Below are 24,998 nucleotides of genomic sequence, written 5' to 3' on the forward strand. Positions count from 1 at the left end.
TAAATATATGTATATACTAATACTTTTAAATAAAGTGTTAGAAGACAAATATCAGTAAAGATTATTTTTCTAGTAGTGCATGCTATTAAAAACAAGCGCATGTCCTTTTACATCAATACTTACCACGACAGTAGTAGCTTTATCAGAAACCAAAAGGGTTAGCATTGTAAGAGACAATTGGCCAATGGAATATCCCAAAAATCAAAAACACTAAAAAGCATTTGGTGGCTCTTTCAAAAGAAATCTGATCTACTGCGCAACTGCTTGCGTGGTGATCTCTCGTTGGGAGCTATAAGCCCCACACTAGATCAAAATACACTTTTACAATACATTTTACTTGCAATTTTTTATGTTGTTATAGTTGTAGGATTACAATAATTGCTCTATGATCAAATGCCAGAAACAACGAACACTAATGTTGGAAGGTTTATCAGCATTGGTATAATTAAAGTTGTCGAGGCAATCATCTTTACCCATAGCTGTCGGCTCGGTAACAATTGAAATTGAGACTTCTTGATTATTTTTATTGGTTAATGGCGTGCTTTAAATTTATGTGTTTAAGTTTCTAGTATCACCCTCTACATTCTTGTTGGTCTTGATTTTTTTTTATCCTCTCGTTGACTGTTATTTAAAATATTTACTTATTAGAGAGACAAATATTAGATCTATTATTGTAAGCCAAGATCGTTGAGATTCTTAATATTGTTGGCCTCTAGTATTATTTAGAGAAATATTTGTGTTGTAATCCCATTGTTAATATAGTGGAAGGCTTTATCGAACTTGTGTCCCATAATTTTTTTTTATTTGAGTTTTTTACGTAAAAATCCGTCTTTGAAAGTTGATTTATTATTTTGGATTATGTTGATCTATTTTCTGCTTATTTATTTGCAGTACACATCTCGTTTTAATCACATAAGGACGTAAAGTGTTATAGGGTGCATTTGGTATTATTTTTTATAGTGTTTTTTTATTTTGTTTTATAAAATAAGAATGATTAGTTTTTGATAAAAATAAAAATATGTTTGGCAACTTGTTTTTATACTGATGTCTGGAAATGAGAATTGTGAAAATGCATTTGGTAGGCTGTTTGGAAAAATAAAAATAATAAAAATTTATTTGATACATATTTTTTTAAAATATATTTAAATAATTACATTATAAAAAAATTTAATATGTTTTTAAAATTAAAATTTAGTCAATTTTTAAGAAAAATATCATCTATTTATTTTGTAAATTTCCTAAGTTTTTAAAGAAATTAATTTTATATTTATTGATTTATGATAATTTTAAAACTTATTTATTGATTGTACATTTATTTATATTAATTATCTTAAATTTATTTTTTTATTAATAATATAGTTATACATATGAAATAATGTCTAAGCCATAACTTTAAACACATGCATAGCATTTTTTTTACTACAAATTTATTATATTATAATAAATTATTAATTTAACAAACACATGAGACCTACCAAATTTTAGTTGTAATTATTGCATTATAGGTGCAGGACCCATAATGACTGAAAACAAAATGATAGAGAACACCAATTTGCTGTTCTCCATCTTTATGAAGAAAAAATGAAAAACAAAAACTTTTTAATTTTTGTATTTCATGTTTATAGCTAAAAAACGCACCCGCCAAACAAATTTTACATTTACATGTTTCCATAAAACAAAAAATAGATAAACAAAAACCATACCAAACACACCTTTAGTTTCCGCTTAATTTACAGTTACTTGTGTGGGTTCTGTTCCTAGCACTGCCTGCATGGTGATTCTCATTGGGGGTTGTAAGCCCCCACAGTAGAGTGGCTCCAATGGGAGCTCGCCACATGCGCAATTGTACCATATGGTGCGCATCTGCGCACACTAGATCAAAAAACACTTCCACAATACATTTTACTTGCAATTTTTTATGTTTCTATGGTGGAGGGATTGCAAGAATTGTTCAAATGCCAGAAACAACGAACGCTGGTGTTGGAAGGTTTAGCAACACCGGTGTAATTAAAGTTGTTGAGGCAATCATCTTCACCCGCGGCCGTCGGCTCGGTAACAACCTCAATCCGGCACATCCTTTTTGCTGGGGGCTGGCTGGATTAAGTGCTTTGAATTTACACGTTTAATTTTATAGTGATTACAAAGCGATTTGTGTACAAGAAATGAGCTGTTGAAACGAGGACGAGTCACATGACATGAGGATGTTTTGCAGACAAATTTAATATTTAAGTTCATATGTGTTGAAAATAAGTTTCAGCTTAGATCTTTAAAAAAAAAGGGAAAAAAAAAAGAAAAGTTTAATTTAGATGTTCGAAATCTGAGACTTTAATTTGGAAACGTGGCTGCTGTTAGAACCTAACGTAGATCTTTCTTTGATCTCACAATAGAATTAATTATAAAGTTAATTGCATTAGTCCAAAACAGTTTAGCAACATTGAATAACATCTAATCTCACCATAATTATATTGATAGCAGCCAAATTTCACATATATGGCTTAATTCATACATATAATTCATATGAAAATTTCAAATAGGACAACATTTCGTCAAATTTAAGCAGCAGAGTTTACTTTGTGGATACTGGAGGGATAAGGCCAGCAGCTAGAGGCTGCTGTGTGGTTTATGTTGCCCCAAGGTGAAAGGGCCTAAAAAACCCACATTAGATTTCAATTTTTTTTATCAATCAATAACAAGAAATTTAATCTAAAATATACCTGGCTGCTGCTGAAGCTTAATTATGACTTCTTCTGCTTCTTGGTTGTTGGAGTTGAAGGAGCTGGAAACAGAAACTTGAACACCCAAGCTGCCAAAAAAGCTCCAAAAAATGGACAAATCCAATAAACATAGAACAGATCCCAAGTATTGTGCCAATTGTTGACATATGCCCACCCAAAAGCATTTGCTGGATTCATTGAAGGCCCAGTGTAGGCAGAGCCGGTTAAAACCAATCCCACAGTTGTAACAGACAGCAACCAAAGTTGCAAAATTAAGGTTTTAGGTCCCTTCAGCATAATAAAAAGCAAAGCAAAGCAGAACACAAATGTTATAGCTCCCTCAGCTACTGCCCCAGCATGCAAGTCTACTTTCAAACTTGGGCCCTTAAGCCTATGCCTGTGCTGACTTGGCATCACTTGCAATATGGCTTTGGCACCGGCAACCCCGCCTGCTGCCTGAGCCGGGAACCGCACCGCCATCGACAAGAGAGACGAGTCCGGTTTAAGGCCTGCTGCATAGAAAGCGATAGTGGTTGAGGGGTTGAAGCTTGCACCGCCAAGCACATGGCCTAACAAACTGAATACTAGCACATTGATGGTGGCTAAAAATGTGGTGATCAGTAGAGTCACTGGTAACAGGGCTTCAACTCCAAGGAATTTTGATACTATTCCCGTTAAAACCCCAAGAAATGGCAAGTTGAACACCCACAGAGATGTCAACACTGCATCTCCAATGGCTGCCTTTATGACTCCCATTTTCCTTATCTGATCTTTGATCTTTCCCTTCTTCCTGTTGCTTTTCCTCTTTTCTCCATTTTTATTTTGGTCCCATGTGAATGTGATGTGGGTTTGGTCCCACGTGATTGTGAATGTCAGTACGGGATGTGGGTTGGTGTGCATAATATAATTGAGAAAGGGGAGTCTTAACTTTCAAGTCCTACTCTTTATCAACAAAATCAGATAAATCATATCTTTAGCAAACTTTTCACTTAGGTACCTGAAGTAGTGAAGTTTAGTTAATAAAAAAATTCAAAATGTCCTCAAGAAAGCCTTATACGAATATGGACCGGAATTTCTTTTGAACAGTCTGTCAATAGTAAATCCTTTGTAGAATTGTAAAAGGATCAGTCAGCTAAGAAGAGTATATATATAATTATATTTAGGCGCGAACTTTGGTATTTTAAAATTATTTAGATGAAATTAAAATATAAAAAAATATAAATTTGAATATATTAAAAAATAAATAGTGCATTGGTCTATATATTTTTTATCTTTGAGTTTTACTTTTTAAAATGTGTGGACATTAGCACACAGTATCATTGAAAGTGTGTATTATGTATATATGTGTGTGTGCGCACATCTTAATAATAATAATAATAAAATTATTGTTAAATTTGTTGAATAAACCAATGACCAAATTTATTAATGTGGTAATAGTTATTTTTTGGGCATCTCCTGTGAAGTGTCATATATATTTTATCAAAATGTATGAGGTGTTAATTTCAAAACTTAACATGAAGCTAAAATTAATTTTTTTTTTTTTTGTATGACTACGTTGCACCTCACTCCTTCCCACTCCTAATTAAATGTGCTCGTTAGACTTAAACCTTTGACCTATTGTTTCAAATAGTTTTAAAACAATGAGTTAATTTTTAGATATTTCCCCCAGTTGAAGAGTTTTAAGTGCTAATTTTTTAAAACCTTTGATTTATCGAATATTTGCATAAACAACAAGGATTGGAATAAAAAAAATTGGTCATATGAGAAGAAAACAAAGAATGGCAGGCGGGGAATTGTTTTTACCTCCAAAAACCAAAAGCTAAGATGCCAACAAACAATCAAACATATATCAAATGCTTACCTAACCAAAAAGCTACATAAAGCATGAAAAAATCGTGTTAATAAAATATATGGGAAAGTTGTGTGGTAGCTCCGGATTTGATTCGCCCCTCATTTTCCATGGCAGCAGTCAAAAACATCAGGTTGGTAGCCTGGGTTTTTGTTTCTTAAGGCCGGTTTTCTCTTTTTAACCTTAACAGATGAATTTCTAAAATTGATATTAAGAAATAAGAAAATCGTAACAAATTAAGTAAAAATAGCATTATTGTTAAACATTGAATTAAATTGTAATAAACTTTTCTCAAAAATTACGTAACTTAATATGGTATAGCCCAATGAATGCTGTGATCTATCTCGATTTATTAAACTTGAACTGTAGTTCAGAAATTCTGCTCTAAAAGAAGGGAAGAAAATATACTTTCTCATATACAATGAAAGAATCGGACGATCAACCTCAAGAGTTAGGTTGAGAGTTGCCCTAATAAATGGTTTATAAATTAAATTCGAAGATTGCTTGAGAATTTAAGAAGACAATAATTATATTGTAATCAAAATTAAATTAATATTTTTTAAAAGGGAAATTCAAATATTTGAAATGAAAATTAGTTATACTTTTCTTTATTGTCCTTATAAGAGTTGTAGAAGTCGATAAGATTATGAGATAAATTTAGGAAACAGAAGAAGTAAGTCGAATTCAGGTAGCACCCACAAAAATTGTGAGTAGATGAAAGGGAAAATATCCACCGTCTACCCGTTTTTTCTAACTTTTTCAAAAATACACAATTCTTTTTTTTTTTTTTTTGCTAGAATCCACCTAAAGTTATATTTTGTTTCCATTTGGAATCCGTTAAAAAAACTAACGGAAACTTTTAAAAATAACTATTTTACCCCCCCAAAACGAAAATTATAATTTCACCCTAAAAATAGCAAAAAATAATCAGATTAAATCTAATTATTTTCTCCATCGGTCAATAAAGAAATTAATTCTACAACCATCAAATGCCGGTTTTTTTTTTAAATATGTTTGTAATTAGAATGATAAATTATACAAGTAGTATTAAAAATAGTCCAATCTCGCAAACCATCAATTGAATTTAAGATAAGTAGAGTTTTATTATTCATTGAGTTATAATCTCTAGTAGTTAAGATTTTTTTGTACTTCATTAACGTACCAATAATGATATTCATCATTAAATCTAATTATTTTTGGCATTTTTAGGGTGAAATTGTAATTTTCATTTTGGAGGTAAAATAGTCATTTTTTTAAGTTTCCGTTAGTTTTCTTAGTGGATTCCGAAAGGAAGTGGAAAAGTAAAACAAAATGTAACTTTAGGTGGATTCCAGCAAAAAATAAAAAGGAATTGTATATTTTTGAAAAAGTTAGAAAAAACGGGTGGACGGTTAATATTTTTCCTAGATGAAATTATATGGATTGTCACAATATTTTAAACAATAGAAGTCAATAATAAAAAGGAAGACTGCAGACTGCCGAAACTAATTATGTATATGAAAATAATGATCACGAGCTTCTGGCATTATTTTTAAAATATTTTTTAATTTATTTATGAATATATCGGTGAAATTAAACAAATATATTAGGTTGCATGTTTTGAACTAATACATGTATACGAAAGGAATGTGTGTGTAGTGTTGATCCAGTCCAAAGTCCTTGATTTTATTAATTAAAGTTTGAAAAAGCTATTACACTATGGTTTAATAGCTTTCACGGTGATTATACAATTAGATCGCATGGTTTAATAACTTTTTCGACTTTAACAAATTCAGGATTCTAAATTTGAAATATTCATGTGTTCGTATGTGTGTGTAAATATATGAAGACATCCAAATTGCATTGTTAGCACAAATATACATATAGCTCCCCTTAATTTTGAAAATGGTCAAGCATTTCTCTTTTTAAGTATTATGCTCTTTAAATATTGTACCTAAAGATTGAAATTAGTTTATGTAATAAATGCAAATATTATATTAAAACAAGTCTTACAAATAAAATAGTATACATTTTGAAAATTATTTTAAAATATTGAAACTAGTTCAGTTAATATCCTTAATATGTGAAACAAATTTTATTATTTATAATAATTGTTTGACATATTAATAGCTTTCAAATAATTTTTTAAATATTCAAAATAAATTTAAAAATTTTCATTAGCTTGTTTATTATTAATGTTAACAAGTTGTGTTTGTTTTATTAAATCACCTAGTAGATTGACGAATAAGTTCTCATGATCAAACATTAAATGCGAATTTCAAATAGCATTTTATTCAATTTTAAATTTCATAATATTTAATAAATTAAGGATGTTGATTCAACAAATGGTGGCTGCATTTGGAATTTCAAAATCTTATCAAAATTTTTACTTAAAGCACCTGGAATTTCAGAAGTGGGTAAGTAAAGCCAGGTACTTGAAACTTTGCCCAAATTACTGTATAATATATCTACCATTATCTTTCTATTTTCATTTCTTTTTTATTTTGATCTTATTATTCAAGAATCAAGAGTTTACGTAGCATTATAGAATTCTACTGGGTAACAATGTGTCAATCTGAGCAGGGATAGAGCCAGGAAATTGACTCATACGGGCTAATATAATAATTATAAAAAAATCAATTATTTTAGGCGTTGTTTAGCATTAAGGTGCTGCTGCTAGAAATTTTTTTAACTATTAAATAAAAGTTGACTATATTAATAAATTTAATTTTAATAATTTAAAAAAATAATAAAGATATTATAAGGTTTTTCATCATACAAATGTAGAATCAGCTCAACTTAACTTCTAAGTTACTGTTTATTAAATATTTTAGTGATATAGCTTTTAAAGTATAACTGTCCAACCTCAATATCAAGCAAAGTTTTAACGATGTGACCGAAGGGAAAAACAAAATTTTTAGAGCAACAGAGTTATCTCTTTTAGTTTGTGCTTTTATTAAAAAAAAAAAACAGGGTTATTATAATTTCTCTACGTTAAGTATTGTGAAATAACAAACAACTACACAAATTATTAAAAGGTAGCACTTCACTTTTGAAACAACAACAACAAAAGTTTCATAAATAAGTTAGGAAAAATGGAAAATGACACTAATTTTCTTAAGATTTGAGTAAATAGTCACCAAAAGTCTCAAGTTTTTAATAAGGACACTAAAATTTCTTTTTAATTATAATATCTTTCGACTAAATTAACTCAAAAATATTATCTCCACTTTCTAATTAATAGAATATAATATTAAAAGAATTATAATAATATATACAGTTTAAAATAATTTCAACATTCAAATATTTAATATTTTACAATCTATTAGACATAAGTAGGGTTATTTGCACTTTAAAAATTATTTGAACACTCTATACACTCATATGCTAATTTTAGAAAAATTAAATTATACTTTGTACACTCTTTTGAATTCCAAAAAATAAAATTTTACTTAAACTATTTAAATTAATTAACTTTATCTACTTAAAATACCAATAAAACTATTTAGCACACCTGATTTTAAGAGATGTAACACATACTCACAACAATATAATCAAGTCAAGTTTAAACAAGTTATTTAACACAATTTTAATTACTAATTTTGTTTTTTTTTATGTTCAATATTGAATTGTACACCTAAAACAACTTGCAACGAGAGTATAGTTATAAAAACTATTCTATAAATATTACAAAAAAAGAAGAAGAAGACCACGAAGGAGAAGAATAAGAAGGATCAAAGGCCAAAAAAATTGGCTACTTAAATTGATTTTGCTTTATTTTAATTTTGACAAAAAAAAGTATCATAAATACTTTGTAGTCAATTTTTTTTCAAAATATTGATTTCTTCGTTACTCATCTAAATATTAATTAAGATGTTGAAAATTAAAATTTTAGGGTTTGGGCATTAGAATTATACATCAAATAATATCCTACAGTATATTCAAAGTAATTATTTAATAATGACTTATAATAAATTGTCCTTGATAGTAATTCACATGATGAATATATTTGTAATAAATTTTTTTATTAAATTTAGGGTATTCAAAGTAAATTTTAAAGTGCAAATGTCCCCACCCTTAGACATTATATTAAAGCAAAATTTTAGTATGTGGAAATATAATATTAAAATAAATATATTAAAATTTAAATTATTTTGAATACTACGTAAAGTAATAATTTTCATATTATTAAAAAGAGAGATATTTTATTAATTGTAAAATCTATTTAACCTAAAGATTTATTTTAAACCTTTGTAATAAATATAAATATATTATTAATACAAATATAATAATTTATGTATTTGAAATTATCTTAAATATTAAAAATATTTTAATAATATTAGTATACTAGACATATTATATTATTTGTATAATATTTGTATCTATTAAAAAAATTTAAAGTCAAATTTTTTAATTACTATATTCAAAAAATGTTATAGTAAAAAAGAAATGTTAGTCCGCATTACCATTTTCTAAACCTTAGTGTATAGCTATCCTTTTTTTCAAATAAATTTTATTAAAAAGTTAGAGAAAATTACAGATTCCCCTCTAATTTGGCCAAGAAATACGTGTACCCAAACTCAATAAAACTACTGCTTTTTTCTTCCTCTAGTTTGGCCAAGAACTAACTGTACACAAACTCAGTAAGGCTGCTAACTTTCCTCCCTCTAGATTCAAAACATAACACTTCCCCATGCAAGCTTTTGTTACAATTTTGTTAAAGTGAAAAGGGCAATATAGTAAGGGTTATTTTTAAGGACCTTCCCTAAGGTTTGGCGTATTAACACTCAGAAAGAATGTATCCACATAATTATAAGCACCTCCCATATCGCTAGTATTCAGTTAGTTTGACTGTTAGTAGACCATTAAAATTACAAAAGTACCCTTCCCCTCAAAATAATAAATTATTTTTTAGACTGGTTCTCCGTTTTCATTGAAATTTTCTCTCCTTTCCTCTCGCTTTTTCTTGACCTCCAAACAAAATATATTTGACTTTTGTTAGATTTTGGAATGGGGAAAAGAGGCGAAGATTACAGGTACGAAAAATTATAAGTGAAACAAAACAAGCGAGGATCGCGAGATCTTGCCGACTTGGGCGCAATCAGTTGACGAATGCAAAAAAGCACTATGGAGTGAGAAAAAGAGTTGGTTTGAAATTCACGGAGGTGGAACGACGCCGTAAGATCGAAGGGTTAAATGAACTCGAGAAACGATGGGCCATCAATCTGGAGTTTAATTCTGGAACAATTCAACGACACACTCATTCTGAGAGTGGAACAAGGCTCGTTGACCGGAGAGAGTGAGACAGTTAACAAAACGAACAAAATTGTTCCTTTAGTTACACATATTCAAGGGAAAAAATGTATGCTTTTGCCACCACTGATGAAATTGAACCAACCACAGTAACTCAAGCGTTAAAAGACTCCAAGTGGAGACAAGCAATGTCTGATGAGTTTAATGCTTTAGTTAAGAATGGGACATGGGCTCTTGTTTCACCATCTCCACATCATAATCTTGTTGGGTGTAAATGGATTTTTCGAATAAAAAGAAATTTTGATGGCTCTGTTGACAGGTACAAAGCCCGCTTGGTGGCCAAAGGATTCCATCAAAGACCGGGGGTCGATTTCCATGATACTTTCAGTCCGGTTGTAAAGCCAACAACAGTTCGTATTGTTCTAAGCATTGCAGTCAGTCATGGGTGGGAGCTACGCCAACTAGACATAAATAATGCATTCCTTCAAGGGCACTTGTATGAGGATGTATACATGGCTCAACCTCAAGGATTCATAGATGGTGACAAACCTAACTATGTCTGCAAGCTTCGAAAGGCCATCTATGGACTAAAGCAAGCTCCCCGCGCCTGGTATAATGAACTACGATCATTTCTTATTCAATTCGGGTTCAAAAATTCTATGGCTGATACATCGCTATTTGTATATAATGATGACACACATATTTTATATCTCATTGTGTATGTTGATGATCTCATAATCACGGGGGACAAGCCTCTCAAGATCAATGAAATTATAACTCTTCTTGCCAAGCAATTCTCTCTCAAAGATCTTGGAAACTTGGCATATTTTCTGGGCATTGAAGTTGTACCGAATGACCAGGGGTTGATCTTGTCTCAAAGAAGATATATACTGGAGTTATTAAATCGAGCAAACATGACAGCAGCAAAATCGGTACTCACTCCTCTTCCAACTACTGCGTAGCTGACATCACAATCTGGCACTCCCCTAGATGATGCCACTGAGTATCGTGCTATGTTGGGCAGTCTCCAATATCTTTTAATCACCAGACCAGACATAGCTTTCATGGTTAATCGCTTATCACAGTATATGCATTATCCGACAACTGACCACTGGACCTGTGTCAAGCAACTCCTTCGATATTTGGCAGGTACTGTTAATGAGGGTCTTCAACTATATCATCATTCTTCCACCAGTATACATGCCTTTTCTGATGCCGACTGGGCAGGCAACAAAGATGATTTTTCTTCGACAGGTGCGTACTTGGTATATCTTGGTTGAAACTTAGTATCCTGGTGTTCGAAGAAACAACGCACAGTGGCACGATCCTCTACTGAAGCTGAGTATCGCTCTGTAGCCAATACAGCAGCCGAGCTTACTTGGATATGTTCACTGTTAACAGACCTGCATATTAGAGTGCCTACTTGTCCAGTTATTTACTGCGATAATGTGGGAGCAACTCAGTTGTGTTCTAATCCAATCTTTCACTCAAGGATGAAACATGTTGCCATTGATTTTCATTTTATCAGGGAGCAAGTTCAAAACGGTTCCTTACGGGTTGCACATGTATCATCTAATGATCAGCTAGCTGATGCTCTTACAAAAGCTCTCCCACAACAATGTTTCCTTCAACTTCGATGCAAGATCGGACTGCTTTCAAGAAGTCCATCTTGAGGGGGCATGATAGAGGATTCTCCTCCATGATTATAGGAGTTTACTTGTTCAAAGTATTTTGAATGTAAAGATATATTCAGTTGTAACAAACCAATAATATAAGTAGTTGTTGCACTCTTTGTTGTATATATTGGTACGTGTAAATCAATGAAATCGATTAAGCCTTCTCATCGTTTACTCACAACTCTTTAGTTTTGACCAAGATGATTGGAGTTATTTGTGTTTTGTATGGTTAATTAATTTTAAGTATTTTAGAGACGAAGATGGTGTTGAGTGTTGTTCACGTGAAAGAGAAAGCAGATTGGAATGATTATGTGTTCTTTTGTCTTCTTTTGTCCAGTGGTTATTATAAAATTCTGGTTAATAAAGTAAACTCTTACACATATATCAGGCATCAAGAAACACAAAGCTTCACTTTTGAATTCTTTTTAATTTTAATTTTTTTTTACACATTTACTCTTATATGTTGATTCCATACGTATTTGGATATTAACGACAGGGGAGGTGTTTGTAATTATGTGGATACATTCTCTCTGAGTGTTAATACGTCAAACCTCAGGGGAGGTCCCTAAAAATAACCCAATATAGTAAACATATTAAAAAATGGCCATAAATCAAGGGATAAGTTTTAGGCACCTCCCTTGAGGTTTGATATATTAACACCTAGATGGAATGTATTCATGTAATTACACATACCTCCCCTGCCGTTAGTTACTAATTAAGTTGACCGTTAGCAAACATTCAAAATTACTAAACTATCCTTCCTGCTGAAATAATAAATTATTAGATATAACTTTGAGAATTCTGTTGGCAGTGAGAATTCCATTAAAAGTGGCCGCAAGTGCAGGTTGAAGAAACGTTCATGGTTGTTGAGATGTTATTGAGGTCAGGGTTGCATGGGGGGTTGGTTGAGGGGATGGACTGTGATGATATGGAACCATCACTGTCGGTAGAAATTACGGCAGTGGTATGCGGCGTGACAAGCCCAAGCAAGGGTTTTAAGAGTTGTGTGCAGTTTGGGTTTTGGGATGCCAGAGGTTGCGGCATGGTATCAGATGGTTCAAGGGTGATGTTAGCCGCTGTTGGTTGGTGTCGGCGATTGCTAAAGGGGCGGCCGGGGTGTGGGGGTTATGATGAGACAAAAGCCTACTTGGATTAATGTGTGTTGGTGGACGTAGTTGATTCAAAGGCTGCTTTGAATGGGGTTGGTCGCCGGTGTGAGGAGAGGACTCCGGCAGTGGCAAAGCACCACCACCCAGAAGAGCCATTGGTCAATCCCAGACCTTGTCCTTGTTGTAAATAACAGCAGCTCCGAGACTCCTTGGGGTTAATTCCAGTGCGAGTGATTGAGATTGTGGCCAATTGTACCATGAACACAACAAATCCAATGGGGAGTGGTGCCAAAACCTTAAGAAATTAATTCTAGCAACAAAAACATCAGAAAAAAATTTAGAAAAAGAATAATTATGACTTGTGACATACCAAATGCCATTCTTTACCTGTGAAGCCGATAATTCAATCTCAAAAAGTTATTATAAATTAAAAAACGAATTAAAATGAAGAAAGAAAAGGAAGAAAGAAGCAAGTTGGATTCTTCACGAAGTTCCCCAACAAAAAGAAAAAGGCACCGTCCTTGTAGGCCAATAAAAGGTGTTTTGCCTATTAGTCAAATACAATAAAACCCACATCACAGCCACAACATCTGCTCAGGACTCTGTAATATCAAATCTAAGCCAACAAAGCTTATTATATTAGCTGACATATTTTCTCAGTGAAGGGAAAACACAAAGCAAAAGAGACACTTCAAAAAGCCATGTACTTGGGTTAATTTGTGTTGATTGACGCAGTTGATTCAAAGGTTGCCGTGAATGGGGTTGGTCGCCGGTGTGAGGAGAGGACTCCGGCAGTGGCAAAGCACCACCACCAGTCGCTGGTGGAGCCATGACCGGCTGGTCAAGGTTGGGCCAACAGCAGGCAAGTGGGTCAAAATTTTAATGATTTGGCAAAAGCAAATATTTTTAATTTTAAATATGTTTTTACATATTTACTCTTGGGTTATTTTTACATACCTCCCCTGAGGTTTTATGTAATAACAGTTTAATAGAAAGTATGACAGTATTTTTAAATCCCTCCCCTGCTGTTAGTATAAAATTATGTATAATATCAATATACAAGGCTAAAATCGTAAAAGTTCATTTAAAATTAAAAAAAAAACTTAAAAAGTTAATTGTACTACTATTGGTAAGCGCAAAAAATCAACTGCATCACTCCATTACCCGGTCCAATTCATTATTAAAAAAAAACTATTGCAGTAAATCATGGCTTTGGTTTTCTTCGTTTTGGATATATAAGTTGGAAAAATCGGTGCTGTCATGTCGTGGATGTTTGTTGTAAAGGATTATCGATTTCGATTTTTGTTGAATTAGCAGAAAAATCGTGTTAGTTTGATTACTATTCTATGAGGGGCTGACCCGAATCGAACCAAACCTGAAATTATATTTGGTTTTCGGTTCTGTTCTAGTTAACCCTAAAATCCAAATGGATAACAGAGTCAGCAGCTAGAAGACAAAACAATTTCACAAAACAAAGCCCTCAAATCGATCAGCCTATCCATAACCCCAAATTCAAACCCTAACAGCCACATCCTCCCTCATCCGGTCACCCCTCCCGGTGATTCCTTCATGACGCACCACGTCTCGCCGTTGCAGCCCACGATTTCGATCCCCAAATTCCTAATTTCACAAAACAAAACAAGCCCTAAGAGCCACATCCTTTCTCATCCAATCATTCCTCTCGGTTCGACGGTTCCTCCATGCCTCTCCACGTCTGCACAGCTTGTTATCGTAGCCAATGACTTCAGCTTCAGACTTTGTGTGTGTGTGTGTGTGTGTGTGTTAAATTATCGTCGCATTATCACAAGCCCAACTTTTAGTTTGGCCCCAAATCTTGAAGCTGAGTATTCCTGCGAACATGACCAGCAACACCAGTGGTTTGGTATTTTTAATTTTAATTTTTTTCCAGTTAATTAGATTTTTAGAGAGAGAACAACTTTTTATTTCTTAATATTGCCAAATATTAGCTAGGAAGTTGCACTTGTTAGCCTTGAAAGGGTGTTTTTGTTATTTTATCGGTCCACAAACGGTCAACTGACGGAAATACTAACAGCAAGGGAGGGATTTAAAAATATTGTCATACTTTCTACTAAACTGTTATTACGTGAAACCTCAGGGGAGGTATGTAAAAATAACCCATTTACTCTTCTATCTGACACTATACATATTTTTATACTAACAGTAGGGAAGGTATATGTAATTACATAAATACATTCTATTTAGGTGTTAATACACCAAACCTTAGGGGAGGTTCCTAAAAATTACCCATAAATCAAGCCCCTTTGGAGTCTAATTTTTTCAACAACAAAAAAAATCATTTCTTAAGCTAAATTTCGTATTTTTTTTCTCTGATAAAATTTGTTATTTATTCTTATAAACTTTGAATTAAACAGAATGTTTAAAATTACATTTTTCTTTTTTCTTTTTAACCAATATCAACTTAAATAAATATTTTATATGTATCTAAAACACTTAAATTGTTTCAAGGTCAAGAAAGTTACTTAAATTGATCAAGGAAATTATGAACTTATTCGAAAATTTAATGGATTATAGTAACAGAAATCATAATTTAAATATTAACCGGAGGGGAGAAATTGTTATGTTTTGAAATTAGAGTAGAGAAAATGTATCAGTCTTATTATGTTTGGGGTGCAAGTGTCCCTTACCCAAACTAGAGAGTTTGGGTGCAAGTGTCTCTTGCCCAAACTAGAGGGGAAAAAGTGTAGCAATGTTATTGATTTTCATTGAAATATTTCTTGATCAAACTGAAGGGAGAATGTGTAAAGTGTCCCTAAAAGGTAATTTGGAATGATGTTTAAGAGCACACTCGGCACATGATCCCGCCGCTTAGAAAATGTGGCACCTTCACACAGTCCTTAGCTGGGATTTAATTTTTTTTTTAATTTATATTTTAACAATATTTATCTGCAACTTGGGATAATGCTACAGCTTAAAAGCTAATTCCATTATGAAGAGAATACTTTTATTTAAGGAAAAAAATTGAAAAAGTTACAACTTGTGCAGTGAGCTTTTTCCAATAGAGGAAATACAATGAAAAGAAAGAGTACCTTAGTGATGCATTGGATCCCCGATTTAAGAATTCTTGTCTCTAATAATATTAAGGTAAGATTTTAGGAATTGTTGGAACAATGTTGTTGCATGGTCAAATTTTCTGCTACGAAAAACAAAACAAAATAAAAAAGGAGACCATTAATAAATTAATTCTTTTACTTTTTGTTTCAAAAATAACAAATTAATGAGCCCAAGTAATAGAATTTAAAATTTTTTGCTTTATTCCACCGAGAAGTAGTCAAAATTGGTTCAAATATAGTCAATGGAACAGCTTTGTGTTTGATTTTAAAGTATTCAAGCTTCTAAATATAAGCAAAGCGCATATCACTCAACAGCAATATAAATTGATACCGAGAGACTGAGGAGAGAATATTTATACAAGTGAAATTCCAACTATAGTTAGAATTTCGAAGCAAAAGTATATGTTATTTGTATTTTTAAAATTCAAAAGATAATAGGAACATGACAATCAATTCTTAGGGCCAGTTTAATAATGCTTTAACTTTTAAAATAATTGTTATTAATTGTGTAGTACAAATAATTAGCTATGAAGACAATCAATTAGAGCATTACCAAAAGACTCTTCAAATGAGATTTTATTATTTATTTGAAGAGCCACATCAATATTTAAGAGTCCAAAAGACACTCTAATTAAGATTCTTCAAATAAGAGATGATTCTCTTTCTTCAAATTTGGAGAGTTGATTTCTCACTTTTCAATTTATATTTTATTATTTTTCATTGGAGAAAGAGAGAGAAATGCTTTAATTGTTATTGACTTTTCCTTTTAAAAAATAATTATCTGATTAAAATACTATTAACTTATTTATATTTGAAGAGTCTTTTGGAGAATAACATATTTTTTTCACTCTTTTGTTTGCCACATAGGTAAGCAAATAGATATTTGAAGAGTAAAATTAATAGAGGCTTTTGGAGATGCTATTAAATATTTGTTAAATTTGACTTTTTAAAAGTGACGTGAATTTTAAAAACAATTGTATATATTTGGTAAATTTTACTATTAAACTGTTGTAAAAATGCAAACGACTTCATCAGATATAATGTTAAATAAAATTTATTTACATATTTATAAATATTTATATAAAATATTTTTGTTATGCCTCTATAATAACCGATAACTAAAATAAATATTTCATATTATTACTTTTAATTTTTTATTTTGTTATCTCTGTATAATTGGTAATAATAGTAATTTCTTTAAAGTTAATGATATTATTTCTTGATTAATAAGGATAATTTTGGATTTTTATAATATATATGAGGATACATATGAATTTATATTAAATATAAAACTGATTATCAAAATCAGATCTTGAAAAATTGCTCTTTCATTCTTTTCAAAATTTACAATAAAATAGAGTGATTTGTTTTCTAAAAGTGATTTCTAAAAGAATTTACTAGGTAATAAAATTGGCTATTAATTTTTCAAAATTATTTTTGAATCTCTCAAAAATAATTCCAAACGAGCTCTTAATCTAGTAGTGGGTATTTAAAGGTAAGGGTTTGAGTCCTTAACGCATATACTCAATTTCTTCATTTTGTAGATAGATATTTTTAAATTGGGTTCGAATTATGTTGCATTGAGGCAAATCCAAACATACTTATGATGCATTATTAGTAAAATTGTAATGTATTATAATAAAGTAATAATAAAAATTAGAAAGTAAGATATAGGGAATAGACAAAAAAAAAAAAAAAATCTGCCGGTCAATATATACTTTATTATACAAGATCTCAAAATGTAATCAAGGAGTGATATTGGGATATGTAAAGTAAAAGATGTTGAAAGAATAATTGAACTTACAGATGTTCAAACAAAAAGGATCTGCCGACATCTATTGACCGAAATTTGTCACATGATTGTTAATTTAAAGGCTTGCCTACTCTTACGCCAATATACAGTTAGAAAAATCTCTGACAACCAGTATTCTTTAAGAAAAAAATTAAAACAATTAAAAAAAAGATCATACATACAATTTAAACTAAAAATTAAGAAAAATTAATTCAATTCAACTGATATCTAATTTGACAATTGGCATCGACTTCTAATTTGATATTATATCATTCATATGACTGTCCCAATTCAATTGATATCCAAATTGCGAGGAAAAAAGAAATTTAGATGCCCTTTGACTTTTGAGTAATTAAGTTAATTTGTTAAAACCCCTTTCAAAAAATTGGAATTAAAGAAATTAATTAACTTGCTCTCTAAGAAAATAGCAAAAGACCAAGTGTTGTATTATTTTCAAGGTTTTTGTTAAGTTACAACTAGTGTAAGTTACATCCCATATATAAAAGTAGTAAAATGTAATGACATAATAGTAAGTCCACGTAATTTTTGTATGAACTGTAAGTTACACAAATTATAACTTAAAAAGATCATATTTTCAATAACAATAGAGTTGGTATTGTTCATGCACTTGTATAGGACTTGGAGGAGTAGCTTTTTTTTTTTTTCCCCTTCTTTTCTCTTTTTCTTAGTATTATTTAAGACAATACAATACAAACAATTATTATAATCCAATCTCAATAGGACCTGCCTTGACGAATTACCGTTGAAATTTGGTTTGAGCATTTGAAATTTAGAATAAAATAATAATACTTTCACAGATGTGATGAGATTTGAACTCTGATCAATCTCATAAAAAGACGAAAAAAATATATATATATATGACCAATTTAACAAAAGATAGTTTTTGGCTTTGAAGAAATAGCCTTAAGTTTAAACAAAAAGCCAACAGTAGGGATAGCCTTAAGTTTAAACAAAAGGTCAATAGTGGAGCTAAACCCTAAACAATAATATTTTTTGCCTTAATCTATTATCAAAGGGTCAAAAACAATATTAAGAAAAAGTCCAATAGTATTTTAATAAAAGAAAATGGGAAAAAACATGGCACCTTCTTTGCCTGTTGTCTAATTCAATAATCAACCTAGAAGATCCTGAGGATTCTTTACCAAATCTGCAGGATCTTGCTTTCCAAACTGTACAGATATTCTAAAGATTTTGTCTTTGCATCACTTCCCCATTTATAACTCCCTTTGCCCTTTCCTTGTTTTTGCCCATATCATCTTCTTCTTTGTTGCCCTTTGCTTCAAAACAATCAAGCCACACACTTGTTATATATTTTTCTCAGTTATGGGAATGATAACTGATTCACAGTTTCACGTTCTTGCTGTTGACGATAGTATCATCGACAGAAAGTTGATTGAAAGACTCCTTAAAACATCTTCTTATCAAGGTAACAATTTATAAATTTTGCTTTCGTCAAATATGGTATCATAGACAAAATTTATCGATAAAACTCATAAATGTTTAATGAAAATGTTTTTTTTTTCAAAACTTTTTGCAGTTACTGCAGTAGATTCTGGTAACAAGGCTTTGGAATTTTTGGGTTTATTGAATGAAGATGAGCAAACAAATTCACAAGTTATACAAGTAAATTTGATTATTACAGATTACTGCATGCCAGGGATGACTGGCTATGATCTTCTTAGAAAGATCAAGGTAAATTAATTTGTCATTTATTTTAATTTATTTTAAAAAAATTAAATATAATTCATACACATTAAATTCAAAATCTAAACAAAAATTGTCTAAATTTCGCAGGAATCTGCATCTTTGAAAGACATTCCTGTTGTGATCATGTCCTCAGAAAATATCCCATCAAGAATTAACAGGTGAGATATAATTTTTTTTCCTCATTAATGAATTTTTTTCTTACAAAGTGTGTAATTTAAAGATTATGAAATTCTATTTATTTTTTCAATTTAATGATCAGATGTTTGGAAGAAGGAGCTGAAGAATTCTTTTTGAAGCCAGTTCAATTAGCAGATGTGAACAAGCTGAAACCTCATCTCATGAAAGGAATATCAAAGGAGATTAAAGAACCCAACAATATTAACAACAAGAGAAAGGGCTTAGAAGAAATTGACTCTGCAGATAGAACAAGAACAAGATTAAATGATACCATTGATATTAATAATGATGGCCTGCCCGATTTGGAAATTGTCTAATTATTTTTTGGGCCATTTTTTACAATTAGGATTTTAGTAGGAATTAATTTAATTAATTTACAACATTTTTCTCCTAATTTTTTCCCCTTTGTTTTCATGTACAGGCTCATAGATAAATTTTCAATTCACTTGACATAAGAGACATAGGAATATTTGTTTAGGGTTCTATTGTAATACTTCAGCAATTAAAGAAAGAAATTAATTCAATTTTGATGGCTGATTAAGAGAATTAATTACTCTCTCTGTCTTTTTTTTTTCCTTATTTGATAATCAAATTAGGCTGCGACTACAATATTTTAAGACTACCATACTTTTTTAATTTTTAACCATCTTAAAATACTGGACTACAAGATAAGGATACCGTAACTTACCCATAAGAACGTGGGGTCATGAAAGTTGCTTTTAGGAAAGTTGCTTTTTTATTTGTTTTCGGTTATTTTGTTTTACAAAGCTTTACAGGATTTTCGTTGTTCGGTCCAATTCTCAATAATTGCTAATATTTGGATTCGATCGGGCACCGAGTGAAGAATACACATGATAATTATACGGTAATAATTATATTTTGTAAACTGTCATACAAAGTCAATTATGATGAAAAGTGATCTATTAAGATTTTTAATAATATAAATTTTTAATTTTTAATATATCTAATTAGATGTGGACTTTTAATTTATAAAAACTTAAGAATAATTTTTATTTCTATGATGGACTGAACTAGAAATACTTAAATATGACAGACAAACTAGTCTATATAAGTTGTTATAGTCACTAGGTCACACGTATTGTTGTATTCTTTCTGACATTCTATCATTAGAGAGAGAGAGAGCAAAGCAAATTTAAAGGATTCTCTAAGAGAACGTGTTAATCTGGAGAGCCAACCATACAACTATAGAGAGTAATTGCGAATGATAGATTCAAGTACACTTTCGCATATTCGTTTTTTTATTCTTGGTGAAACATCAATGTTCCTATATTATAGGTGTTGGCTTTCACCACATCAATGTTCCTATATTAGAGTCTTTTCATGTTGAATCATTAATAATAAAATTTATTTTTTGATTAATTATTAAAGTTTTGTTCTTTTTAAGGATTAAAAAAAGCATGTATTCGGTTCAAGTTTGTGGCCAGAGACAATGGTAGCCACCAACGTTGGCCTTGCTGGCCAGGCAAGGCACGACATGCACGCAAGTGGGTGCTTGAGGAAAAAGCGGCGGCCATGAGAAAAATAGAAAATAAAAAAAGAGGTTGCAGGTCGGGCAAGATGCGACCATGGGCTGTGCCAGCAAGTCAGCTGCAATCACCCACATTATGTGACTTGGTTAAACTATAGCCACCTAAGGAAAGAAAAAAAAAAAAAGAGATTAGGGTTTCAAGATTTGGGCTGATTCAGGATCCGGTTTGCTCAACCTAAATTGCTCCAAACTGAACTGGTCAACAATTGACCGATCTATTGTTGATCGTTGACTGTTGACTTTCACTTTGACCTAATTTTTTTTGTGTAATTTTGGTTACAATTTTTAAATTCAAATATTGGTATGTCTATTTATATTTTTAAGATGAATTAATTGAAACAACATGTCACTAAAATGGCCTCTCTTGTGGAAATTAATTTATTTTGGAATATAAACGATTATGTGTATGTAATTTCTGTGAATATCAAATGGCCCAAAAGAAAGTCCATATATGATAGAATTACATGTGCACTTGTGGTAAAAAACGCGTAATGATTATTTGATTTTACATGTGAACAATAAATTGGCCCAAAGGATGATTTACTATTTGACAAGTTTTTACTATTAATTTTTAATTACTACACCAAGGTATCACTTACAAGTTAATATTTTGTCCAAAGATAAAATATTAATGGAGTGACATATATTTTGAGATGGGATTTATCTTTATTTGAATTTATTTTTATTTTGAGGCTTATATGAGCTTATTTTGTTTGTTTGTGGTTCTATACTCAGTTATGTCTGCTACTAATATTATTACCAAAATCAATTTTATTCCTATGATAAATGACTTTAACTTTAAGTCAGGGCAAGAGAATCTCTTAATAATTCTCGCAGTCATGGATCTCGACCTTGTGCTAAGGGTTGATTTTTCCCCACCTCTTACAGATGAGAGTAACCCTAATGATAAAAGGGAAATAAAATGGTGGGAGAGATCAAATCGCATGTGTATTGTAATAATGAAGAAGGTCATTTCAAAAGAATTTAGAGGCTCAATGTTTGAAAAGACAATAATCGCTAAGAAGTTCCTTGCATAAATTGAAAAGAGGTTTGTCAAGAACGAAAAGGCTGAAATTTATATGCTTTTAACAAACCTAATTTCAATGAGGTATACGGGTAAAGGCAATATCAAGGAGTACATTACGAAGATATTTCATCTTGCTTCTAAACTGAGAGCACTTAAGCTTGAACTCTTGAGGACTTGCTAGTGCATCTAGTTTTAATATCCTTACCAAAACAGTTTAGCCAGTTTGAAGTGAACTATAACTGTTAGAAAGAGACATGGTCTCTCAATGAGCTCATATCACATTGTGTGCATGAAGAAGGTAGGCTGAAGAAAGAAAAGGCAGAAAGTGCTCACTTAGCCTCAACTTCTATCGCCAAGAAAAAGAACAAGGTTAAGGAAGCTGTAGATAAAGCACCTCAAAAGAAACAACTAAAGAAACCAGGTGATATGAAAAATATTAGTTATTTCTTCTGTGGAGTTGAAGGACAGAAGAAGAAGCATTGCACTAATTATCACTCTTGTGCTGAGAAAGGTATGCTTTTTAATTTGGTTTATTCTAAGGTTGATTTAACTTAGGTACCTAGACACACGTAATGGATAAATTCTGGTGCAACCACTCACATCAGTGTGTCTACACAGGGTTGCCTGAGTTACGATAGCCAAGTGATGGTGAAAAATACCTCTATATAGGCAATGGTAAGATGATTGAAGTTGAAACAATTGAAAATTTTAGATTATTATTAAAGACTAGATTTTATTTGTATCTTGATGAAACATTTATTATTTCATCCTTTAAACATAATTTGATTTTCATTTTCTTTTTTGGTTAAATCTGGTTTTTCTTGTTTATTTGGGAATGAAAAACTTTGTTTGTTTCATGATATAAAATTGGTTGGTTCCAGTTCTTTGTCAGGCAATGATAATCTTTATATGCTTGATATAATTGCTTCATTTAATGATTCCTACAATTAAATACACAAGGTTTAAAGAGAAAATTTACCAATGAGAATAGAGAGATTTTCAACCTCTTAGATTTTACAGATTTTGATATTTGTTTTAACTGTATCAAGGGGAAACAAACGAACAAAAGAAGATTTGAAGCGAACAAGACTTTGGACGTCTTAGAACTCATACATACATATATTTTTGGGTCATTTCAATAATATTTTATGACATTCATACATATATTTTGGGGTCATTTCAATAATATTTTATGACATTCATACATATATTTTTGGGCCATTTCAATAATATTTTATGACATTCATAAATGGTTTTTCTCGGCATGGCTACACATATCTTCTCTATGAAAAGTCACAGTTGTTAGATGTGTTTAAAAAGTTTAAGGGTAAAAGTTGAGAACCATCTTGATAAAAGAGCTAAAAGTATCATATCTAACCGTGGTGGTGAATATTATGGCAAATATGACGGTTCATGTAAACAATATTCAAGATTGTTTGCTAAGTTATTAGAGGAATGTAGTATTATCTCACAGTACATTATGTTGGGTTCACCCATTATGAATGATGTTACTAAAATACAAAACATGACATTTAAAGATATGGTAAGGAGTATGATTTGTTATTTTACTTTATCAAAATCACTTTGGGAAAAGCATTTAAGATTGCAGTGTATATCCTTAAGAGGGTTCTAAGTAAAGCAACTGCCGAATCCCTTATGAACTTTGGACGAACAAAAAGCCTAGTTTAAAATACTTACATGTTTGAGGATGTCCAACTGAGGCAAGGCCTCATAGGCCTAATGAAAAGAATCTGGTTCAAGGATGATGAGTTGTTATTTTGTTGGGTACTATTGGTTGATTTATATAATCAATTATTATCAATGCTAATGTGCAAGTATACACAACAAGTAATAAAGTGATGAGTATTCAAGATCGTCTCCACAGGGATTGATGTTACTCAAAATGCTAAAGCAATCACAATAATGCAAATCAACTAAAGACCCAAACAAACAATTGTCAAATAATTCTATCGTAACTAATAATTGCAAGAGATGGAAATAAAACAATACTGTAATGAAATAATCTAAGTTAAATGTGTCTAAGATTCAATTACGAATATAGTAGTTGAATGATCAAACTCTCCTAATAGGGTAACTGTTGTTTATCAATTTAGCACCAGTTGTTACAGTAAGTGCTGCAGCAATGGGTAGAATAAATCTGCATCCACAGCTATCACATGTTGGAAATCTCATACCTTTAAATCTACTAACAATGTCCAGTTGCTCATATATTTATGGTACGATATTATAACCTTTAATCTCTCTACCCTACAAGGTGAATACCTATGTCTAGAATGTCACAAACCTTAACTTCAAGTATTGCCCTTATAGGATTCAAGATAACCTAATCCAGGAAACTCGACTTAAGAACAAGTAATACTCTAATAATGTCCGCTAAAACATGCCCTTTTGCTGCTCTATCTTAATTGAAACTATTAAATGGGCGATCAATTGAAATAACAGTTATATTCATAAAAACTATTAGAGTATAATGCTACAGCATTACCATAACAACATATAAGAACAGTCAAGAACCCATTGGATTATTTGTCACTCAACTACAAGTAAGTTTAGTTCATAATCTGGATGAGAAAAATAAACATAAATATATTGATCTCAGAATACATCCAAACAATTAAAGGAAGAAGAGAAATATAAGTTGAGCACAATGAAAGACAAATAATTATGCACGGTTCTTTTCTTTATTTCCCAACAGCACTCCTAAATCTTGATCTCCTTCTTCTTGCCTTTGTAATTATTTTTTATGATAATTCCTTGCCACCTTTTTATGTGATGCACGCCTCTTTTTATATTGCAAATTAGGGTAAAAACCAAAGCCCATGAGCGTGCATGCGTTTAAATTAGGAAACATGCAGATCGCAATTTTATGGCTAACACGCGCTTTAAGCTTTCTCCCGCATTGCTCTCTGATTGTTGCAGCACTCGTGCTCTAGCATCCCCTTATGAATTTAAAACCCTCAATTATGCACCTGTTTTTAGCACAAATTACTTGAGTTAAGCAAAACTTATTAGACCCAACTAAAATGAATGTT

The 24,998-nt window shown here is 31.2% G+C and overlaps 2 protein-coding genes across 2 annotated transcripts; one reads left to right on the plus strand and one right to left on the minus strand.

Annotated features, from left to right (window-relative positions):
• Nucleotides 1-2,460: 2,460 nt before the first annotated feature.
• LOC18033023 (aquaporin SIP1-1) lies at nt 2,461-3,572 on the minus strand. Its single transcript, XM_024183636.1, has 2 exons — nt 2,715-3,572; nt 2,461-2,645 (listed from the first exon to the last, which is right to left on the minus strand). The coding sequence occupies exon 1, from the start codon at nt 3,468-3,470 to the stop codon at nt 2,736-2,738; it is 735 nt and encodes a 244-aa protein (XP_024039404.1). The 5' UTR covers nt 3,471-3,572; the 3' UTR covers nt 2,461-2,645; nt 2,715-2,735.
• Nucleotides 3,573-18,622: 15,050 nt separating this feature from the next.
• On the plus strand, nt 18,623-19,710 carry LOC18033337 (two-component response regulator ARR9). The gene is made up of 4 exons (XM_006420658.2): nt 18,623-18,911; nt 19,023-19,177; nt 19,280-19,350; nt 19,452-19,710. The coding sequence occupies exons 1-4, from the start codon at nt 18,809-18,811 to the stop codon at nt 19,684-19,686; spliced, it is 564 nt and encodes a 187-aa protein (XP_006420721.1). The 5' UTR covers nt 18,623-18,808; the 3' UTR covers nt 19,687-19,710.
• Nucleotides 19,711-24,998: the final 5,288 nt, after the last annotated feature.

This window comes from Citrus clementina, unplaced genomic scaffold, assembly GCF_000493195.1.
Source record: "Citrus clementina cultivar Clemenules unplaced genomic scaffold, Citrus_clementina_v1.0 scaffold_9, whole genome shotgun sequence".
NCBI classification, from domain to species: domain Eukaryota; kingdom Viridiplantae; phylum Streptophyta; class Magnoliopsida; order Sapindales; family Rutaceae; genus Citrus; species Citrus x clementina.

Bases quoted from the DNA above. Each gene is read 5' to 3' on its own strand.
- LOC18033023 (XM_024183636.1), bottom strand. From the start codon at position 3,470: ATGGGAGTCATAAAGGCAGCCATTGGAGATGCAGTGTTGACATCTCTG.
- LOC18033337 (XM_006420658.2), top strand. From the start codon at position 18,809: ATGGGAATGATAACTGATTCACAGTTTCACGTTCTTGCTGTTGACGAT. The intron at 19,178-19,279 runs GTAAATTAATTT...TAAATTTCGCAG, and splicing joins ATCTTCTTAGAAAGATCAAG to GAATCTGCATCTTTGAAAGA. The intron at 19,351-19,451 runs GTGAGATATAAT...TTTAATGATCAG, and splicing joins ATCCCATCAAGAATTAACAG to ATGTTTGGAAGAAGGAGCTG.